This window comes from Gordionus sp. m RMFG-2023, chromosome 2 (genome assembly GCF_954871325.1).
Source record: "Gordionus sp. m RMFG-2023 chromosome 2, tfGorSpeb1-WG-v2, whole genome shotgun sequence".
Classification (NCBI taxonomy): domain Eukaryota; kingdom Metazoa; phylum Nematomorpha; class Gordioida; order Chordodea; family Parachordodidae; genus Gordionus; species Gordionus sp. m RMFG-2023.
The window spans coordinates 45118052-45127382 of record NC_088776.1 but is presented as its reverse complement, the minus strand read 5'-3'; the positions used below and the strand labels follow the sequence as shown (position 1 = coordinate 45127382).

The following is a 9331-nucleotide window of genomic DNA, read 5'->3' as shown; positions in this document are numbered from 1 at the left end:
TTTTTATAAGAGAAAAGGTCCTTATCAACATGGGTTTCTAAGATCGTTACGACTTTAGGATGTAAAGAATATTGGGCCGTTTTAACACCTGACCCCAGCTCAGCCCTGCAGTCAATAGTTTTTTTTTTATGAAAATAATTTTATCAATTATCCATATTATAGTAGTTATTAAAATACTGTTTAGTTGTTAGTGCAAAAATGATAACTTATTTATAAATAGGTTCTATGGGTGCAATTTAAAAATTGTTCCTCTTTAGAAATTCTGAAAAAACTAAATATAAAACGGTTCAACCCTGTTTTAGCTTTAAACTTGTTTTCTATTTGTAATGGGGCACAACATGTTTTTAAATATACAAACAGAATTTATAGTTTTTAAGAACCAAAATGTGAACCTGAACCGATATGTTAGAGTTCGAATCCTTGCATAAAATCAACGTTATATCTGCACTTTGTCTAAAGCCATTTTGCCTAAAATTGAATAGCAAATACTTAAATTATATAATAAATAAGCAATTTTAATAGTGAATTAAAAAATTTGTAGTGAATGAGCAAAAGCACTAATAAATTGCAAAGAGTCGTTCCGCTTATTAGTGCGAAAAGAGCAAATTTAATAGCAAAACTCAAATTATATAATAATTAATTAGCAAATTCCCAAATTATATAATAAATAAACAATTTTAATAGTTCATTATAAAATTATTAGTAAATTAATAAGAGTACTAACAAGTTAACAAAAAGTCGTTTCGCCTAGAAGTGCCACAAAGTGCCAAAAGATCAAATTTAATAGCAAATACCCAATTACATGATAATTGAATAACAAATACTCAAATTATGTAATAAGTTAGTAAATGGTATCGCAAACTAGAAAATATAATAGACAATTAGCAAAAAATATTAGATTATTAAAATGCAGTTTCGCTTAAAAGCTTCAAAAACGTGAAAAAGTGCCAAAGGATCTAATTTAATAGCAAATGAATTATATAATATATGAGCAAATGTAATAGTAAATTAGAGAATGTAATAGTAAATTAGAAAATTTAATAGTAAATGAGTTAATTTTCTAACTAATTAGCAAAATGTCGTTTCGCCTATAAGTGCCAAAGGACCAAAATATATAGCAAATACTAAAATTATATAATAACTCAGCAAATGTACTAATAAATTAGAAAAATTGATATTAAATGACCAAAAATACTAGCAAATTGCTATTTCACCTAAATGTGACAAAAAGTGCCAAAAAAATAAAATCGAAAATACTCAAATTATAAATGAGCAAATATTTCTTATTGTAAAAATTTCAAATGTTGGCACTTTTTAGGTAAGTGGCTCAAATATGGATATTTTCTCGATTTAAAGAAATAAAGGTTGTTGAACTTATCAAAAATTTATTGTGAATTTTTTAAATTTGCTTTAAAACAAATAAAACTTTTAAAGAATAGCTAATTTAACTATCATTTGTTGATTTGTGAATGAAAACGGGGAAAAAAATATTTTAATATCCATATAAGCAGGGTCCACTAGATACTCCTCAAGCCAAAAATTCCCATTACAAATAGATATAGACTGTGTATATTTACTCCCACCTCTCAGAGATATTTTATAACACAATTGATTCGTGTGGCTATGTGTTATAAGGTCTCGATTTAAGAAATTACCCTTTCTACTACAAATTTTATTTATAAAATTACAAAATAAATATTTTCTATATTTGCGGAAGTAATTGCAATTAGAAGAATATTTGACCATCTTTTTGAATGATTGCCTCATTATATTAAGACAAACTGAGAATATAGAGTTTTTTTAAAATAAATATATTAATTAATTTAGTGTATTAACAAATCAAATGCTAAAATCACACAATCACATCATTATTTAAAAACAATTTAAATTATTTTTTTTATACACTCACATCTTTTCTTTTTCCCTAATATTTATATTCATTACATAAAAATAAAAGTTCAATTATTTTACTATACATTATATTATTTAATGAATATTTAAGCTATATGTGACTTATATATTTTATTTTTTTAAAAAAAATTGTGATTGTTATTTTTATTTTTATATTTATTAAAATTCTATTTTTATATAAATTTTCCTTATTTTTTTTTTTTCCTTCATCATAATTACAATAATTATGCAAAAAATGTAAATATTTCTTTTTTTAAAAAAAAGATCAGAGCTTAAACTTATATATATTTAATTTTAAGAGATTTATTTTCTTAAAATTTTTATTTATATTAAAATTAAGTCAGCAGTGTGACACTGACAATATAAAACTTTTTAAATATGATGTATAAAATAAAAATAATCTACCTCATCAGATAACCAATAAATCAATTATGATAATTAACATTTTATATATATAAAAAGTATAAAAAAAATACTTATATAATTTGTAAGAAATTTTTGTTAATGTCAATGGTTCAGCATTACATAAATTTGAAATTTCGACTCCGACTAATGCGTGAAGTTTAGTTCAACTTTATTCGACTATTAATTATCATTATGGAACATAAAATAATAAAAAAAATTTTAAAGCTTATTTTTCAGCATTGATAAGAAAATAAGTGAGATAAGTGAAGGCTCTCTTGAAATATATATATATTCTTAAATAGCCTATTCCATAAAAATAAAAAACTCTTTATATTTATAAACAAAACTTAAAATAAAAAAAATTAATTTAATTTTTGATTTTTATGCTTAACAAAGAGGAAATTCTTATTGTTGAGGTATATACGGTAAATAAATAAAAAATAAATAAAAACATAATTTGGTCAGGTATGAAACAATAATTATAAAATAAATAATAGAAGCCATAGCAGTATGAAGTTAAAAAAGACGCTCCTTTTAATATATTAAATAACCATTGTTTTAAAATAATAATAATACAAATTTCTAAACATTAAAATTTTTTAAATTTGTATTAAATGTAAATAAATAAAATAATTATAAAATTAAAATTATCCTGTGTTTTATTTTTCTTTTTTTAAAAAATAAGTAAAAAAAAAATAAGTGGCCCATTCAGCATTTTTAAATAATGTATTTTACATAAAAATATATTCAAAATTCAAAATAAGTTATCAAATATTCAATTACGAATTTTAAAAAAACATAGGGCGCGATTATGATCCAACAAAATCAAATTTTTATAAATTCGTATAATTCGAATAAATTCTATAATTCTAAGAGAGGCTTCTTAACATGGTAAAATCATCCAAGGTCCCTGGGGAAAATATTCCAATGAAATATCGCGAAATCGTGAAATTATGGAGAGGTTATACCATAATGATTTCTATATATTTTCTATTGATTGGGATACATCAAATAAATTCTCAATCTGTGAGCAGTTCCGAGTCTTTAAAAGTATAACCTAAATATTTTATAATTAGTTTTCATAAAAATATTTTCAGACCTGGTCTGCCTCAAGTTTGTTATTTGTTTTAAAGCTCAGCCCAGATTACAAAAAATAATATATCATTATATAGCCCACTCCGAGATAGCCCTGTAGATCTTGACATTAAATTATTATTAAAAAAACGATTTTCAAAATTATGTCATTTGTTTCATACATCACCATAAATGATTCCAAATGCTAATATTTAGCGAGAATGAACGATAATAATGAAGGGTATAATAAATGTACCATTTATTATGTTAAAATTGATTTATGATTATTATATTTGAGCCATTTTTGGTGTAGTCAGTTTGAAGCTTTTATTATTAGAGTCAAATCAAAGCCTGATTCATTTATTTTGATAAAATTAATTTTAAAAAATGATAATATATGAAAGGAATATAATAAAAATACATAAAAGCCATGCTAAGATTTTTCAGCCTGGCGTAAAAATTAAATTTCGCAGATTTTTATACTCGAATTTGAGCTTTAAAAAAAATCGTAAAGTAATGAACTGCGCAATTTAAAATATTGAATTCGTGAATAAGCAGCTTAGAATATGAATTCATATTTACGCAATATATTATAAAATTGTAATATATGACAGAATTAGGTAAAAATAATTATTACGCTTTTTTTAAATTTTAAGTTCCTTTTAACTGCACAAGGAATAAAATTTGACGACCCCCGAATGCAGTATTATTTTGGAGGCCCGGTGACATCACCCTGGCTGCCTCTCCCTGTTTGCACATGCCTAAATAGTGTTGAGAATTAATAGTAAACATAAGCTGTCAAATAGTCTTTAAAGAAAAAGCTTAGTTCTAACAAAAAATTACAATCCCCTTTTAAAATGGATTTTAAGCTATTTATTTAAAAAAAATAATTATAACCAGGGGTGGGAGTGAACCCCTTCTAAAAGGGTTCGGGTTCAGTATAATAAATCTATATTATTTTGTCCATGATTATCAGATTATAACCACACAATAAAGGCTTAGACAAGATTCCCTCAGAATGGCATGGGAATCGACTTTAGGCTAGTCGTTATTAATTTATACAATCTTAAACTAAGCATGTGACCAAGGGGGACCCCCCCCATCACAAATTTACCTTTTCTCGTAAATATCATTTTAAACTAATAAAAATTTTCCCCCTACACGTCACTTTCTCCTCCAAAAATGTATACAATGTGTTGCTATAAGAGAAGAATTTGACAGAAAAACTAGTAAAAGTTAAATAACTTTTTAAAATAGACTATAACTCTAATTTTTTTAAAAAAAAACCTTTTATAAAAAAATTAGTGAAAACCAAAAATCGCCAAAGGCTACAATAAATGGACCTAAAGACTTCCAATAAAATTATGACGGAAAATCCAGCCTAATAGTCATTCCCCTCCCTCCTATGGATAATCCTAAATACGCCTATGCCTTAAACATTTAAATCATAGAATAACCATTCTAATTTTTTAAAAATTAATTTATAGTACTTATTATTTTACTAAATAAAGATTTGATATTACTTATTTTTGAATGGGGCATTTCACCTTCACCCGCTTACACCAAATATATTTAATGGTCACCTTATCCAGATCTAAAATTTTGAAGTGCAAAAATAAAAGCTATTATATATTTCTCTTTAAATTTCCAAAATCGTTAATAATGGTAGTTGAGATCAGATACATGGAGGGACGCAATCGTGAATTTTTGCTTGAAAGACATTAAGGGAGGGGGTAATTTTTTAGAGATTTTGATAAAAAGTTTATCTTTATATATTAGGGCCAAAATATTTTCTATAAAACTTTTAGGACTTATATATTTAGTTCGTGTTTGACGTCATCCCATTTAAATATACGATGATAGTTTCTTATTATATAGCATATATTGATAATTAATTATAAATTTTTAAAATTTTTATTAAATTATTATAATTAAATTTTTTTTTTAATAAACAGGTGAAATATTAAAACCATCTTCTAGGTATAATATTAAATACTCGTGAAATAGGATACTAATCTTTTTTGTAAACATATATATATAAAAAGAGTATAACATGATTGTTATTTAATCATTGTTATGTTTGATTATTATATAAGAATGAGGGAGTCATTTAAAAAAAAGTTTTAAGAAGTATATCTATTACCTATACAATATGATCAACAATATTATAATACCCAGCCAGGTTAAGATGACATTAAGATAAAAAAATTAATTATACATTTTGTTAGCACATGGGATGGGCGCATAATTCAAATAAATGACCTGAAATAAACATTACTTAACATTAACCAAAAAACCAATTAAATGCATGGTAATTATGATTATGTAAATCACTGGAAGATATTATAAACACTGAAACACTGAAACTAAAGTGCTTATAATCTACAGAAATGTGCAGTAAAAAAAATCAGGATGAGCATCGAAGAAGTAATTAATTGTCTGACGAAAACGGCTAGAGGTGGAAATATTTATACCCCAACTTCTGTATTGAAATCTTAATATATTTATTTACTAAGAAGTTGATTAATAAAAATTAATAGATAATAGTTCTCGTTTTTATTGTCCGAATATAGTGTTGTTAAACGAGTCTATTTTAGCCGATTTTTAACAGCAAACTCAATATTTTATCCAGAAAAATATTTAGCAAATCTGAAGATTTTGCTCATAGATTGTATAAAGTTTTGGACATATATTCGCGAAATCTCGAGACTTAGGCAATATTATTCTGGCTAAAAAATTATTTTTTAAAATCGCTTGAAAGCGAGCCGTTTTTAACTCTAGTCCGATATTGAAAATTTTTTTTAAATTTAAAAAACGAAAAGAAACTTCAAAATTATTTTAATTTTATAAATTAAATGGTATGCTAGAGCTGGTTACCAGTTGCATACGACAAAGAATCGCATATGGAGACATGCACATAAAGTTAACATAATTTTACTATTATTATACTCAGTGCTGTAGTAAACGCTACTTTAAAAGTTAAGTCTTAACTACCTTATAATCATCTTTTTATTTTAGTAAATTCGAATATAATAAATTGCATATATAAGATAGTATAAATTCATTTACCTACAATATTAATTCAATAACCTTGATTCCGGATAAAATCTAAAGAAAAAAAAAGGTATCAAATGTTCAAAAACAAAGATAAAAAAATAAGATAAAAGATTTTGTTAAATATTTAATCTCATTTTTTAATAAGCAAAATAAAACAGTTATTATTCGCTAATCGCTATTCAGAAAATAAATGCATTATTGCACGTTATCAGGTTTCGTTAAAAAAAGTATACGAACAGTGGCGTAGCCAGGATTTATCCATAGGGGAGGGGGTTCCCATACTCACTTTCCTCCGGCCTTCGATCGGGTCCTAAAAAAATTATATAATATTAATTTTTCGGTAATTATTTTTATATCATTTTTGTTAAAGTTAGCTGAACAATTGGAAATACTAATTCTGAAATTTGCTAATATTTTGTGCTTTATTATTGTCTAACCACTCAAGTAGTCAGCATAAATAAAATAATAGTAATAACAAGATTTTGGCAAAATTTATGATTAATAGGCAACTTGAAGCATTATTCTGAAAATTTAACAATGTGTAGTGTTCAATTGTAAATTAATTCAATCCATTCGGTGTAGAAAGGAAAAAAAATTCACCCCCCCCCCCCCCCAAAAAAAAAACCTTCCCATTTTTTATGATCACTCGATATATCTTAATATATGTTAAAAGTAATTATTTAATTAAATTTTTGCATATAACAAAATTTTACAGAAAATTTCATTATAGATTTTATTTATAAATACTTTAGTATAAATAACATCCCTTTATTTAACTATGATTTATTTTAGTGATAATATACAATAAAATAAATTTCAAAATGTATAAATTTTATACAGATTATTATAATAAAAATTTATTGTAAATAACTGTATTTTAAAAAAATATTATTAAATTACAATAAAGTATATGTAATTCTAGTTGCAAATAATGGTATAAATATAATTTAACAATTATAATTAATACAAATGATTATATTATCATATCAAAATATAAATAACTCTTATTGCAAATCCAATACTTTTATTAAAAATAGTATAAAATAAAAAATATATAAATTTTATGACTAAAAATTTATTATAATTATGTTTTTTAAATAAAAATTTTATGACTAAGAAGATATTATAATCATATTGCAATTTTATGATTTGAATTTATAAAGAGAAATCTATTTTCCTCTGAGATTTGGCTAATTATCTGGAATAATCTCCTAAATATTTAATAGAGCTAATCCATACGGTTTTCACCGGTACTATTTCTTAAATAGGTTTTTAACTGTTTCAAAGTTGAAATAAACCTTTCATTAGTGCAGGTACTATTCGGTAAAATAACTAAAATAAAAAACAATAATATTTTAATATTAGGCAGGGAATCTAAAGTGCAATTACACATGGAAAATGCATGCAAAACATTTTTTGGTCTCAAAGAGTACTCTATTCTGTCAAAATTTTTATACCAAAATTCGATATCGCAAAGTAACTTATCATAGGATCATAAATCATCAGAGTAAAACTGAGATTTTCTTAATATCCGCTCGCATTTCAAATTTAATCAACAATTCAGACTAACATGCAAATAAAAGCTTGCTGTTTATTTTTACCAAATTAAACGATTTTTCTTTTAATTAAAATTTTTAAAATTATTTAATTTGTTTAACAATAAATTATATTATTAAATTTACAATTGTTTTTCAAAAAATATCTTTCGAAATATGCAGATTTTCTTTCTCCGTCCTCGGCTCTACTATGCCAGAAAACACCCCCCCCCCCCCCTTTCCTTGTCTACGCCACTGTTTACGAGTGACGTTATTTCTTTCCAAAAAATAATAATTTCATTACATAGGTTACTTTCTAACATTGTTATATCTTTCTTTTATTATTGTAATACCTTCCAGTGGCCCCTACACTTTCTGAGCGAATGAAGCAGAATACCCCCTGAAATACCCCCTTGAAAAGAGTAATAATTACATTCCCCATTTTGGCCATCTTATAAATATTTCTAAACTTCTACATTTCTTCGAAAATTTGACAAATTGTAAAATTTACAGATATCCTCGATATCTTTTTAATAATTTATTTTTCTGCCATTCCCTTTGGCGTTAAAAATGATGATTGATGTAAAATTTCATCGAATCATCATTAAATCTTTCGTTAAACTGCATAATAATTAAATCGAGTGCAGCATAAAACTCACCATTTTAAAGCTAAAAAAATATCTATATTTATTGATGAAAGTTTATATATACCTCTCCTTTTTGGATAGTAATGTTTGAAGTCTTGAACTTTAAAATCATAAGGTAGATTTTTCTCCTTCATAAAATTTTGACTTTGAAAAAACATCCAAAACTTTAGTGTTATTATCTATTAGATTAAAAAAAATGAAGACAATAATTTATATTATACTTCTCAAATTAATCAAGCAATCTTTTGCCAATTAAATTTGATTTATTGCAAACCCTATATCTTTCGAAATGGTTTGCAATATTGTACAAGCCAAACTTGTTATCAACAATATTTTATCCAAAATACAAAGTGACGAGATAAAATCAAATTTTTCTATTCTAAACACTATAGCACCAGCCATAGTGGAAGTGGCAGAATCTTCAGAATCCTTTAAATTAGTTAAAGCTGCCCTCAAGGCATCATAAAGTAGAAAAAATTTACAATAGCTTTATATGACGATAGCCAGCTTCTAAATAAAAAAACATTTTAAATCTAAATAAATAAGGTACTATTACCGAGTGGTATTCTTGATGCGTAGAAATCGTTAGATCATTACACTAACATTTTTTGAGTACCTCATATTTTTTTACACCATTAAAATAGATATAAATCGCATCTAGTATTCCTAGAACATTTAGAAGTTCCTTAATTGATTAGCATA

The 9331-nt window shown here is 24.9% G+C and overlaps 1 protein-coding gene across 4 annotated transcripts in view; it reads left to right on the top strand.

Annotated features, from left to right (window-relative positions):
- Positions 1 to 3075: 3075 nt before the first annotated feature.
- Positions 3076 to 9331, top strand: part of LOC135925127 (uncharacterized) — a 64155-nt gene continuing 57899 nt past the window's right edge. For 3 of the 4 annotated variants that reach the window (XM_065460316.1, XM_065460318.1, XM_065460315.1), the window contains exon 1: positions 3076 to 3366. In XM_065460316.1, the coding sequence (XP_065316388.1) occupies positions 3205 to 3366 (162 nt within the window). In that variant the 5' untranslated portion in view covers positions 3076 to 3204. The remainder of the gene's footprint in view (positions 3367 to 9331) is intronic. The other variant, XM_065460317.1, reaches the window with a different exon arrangement.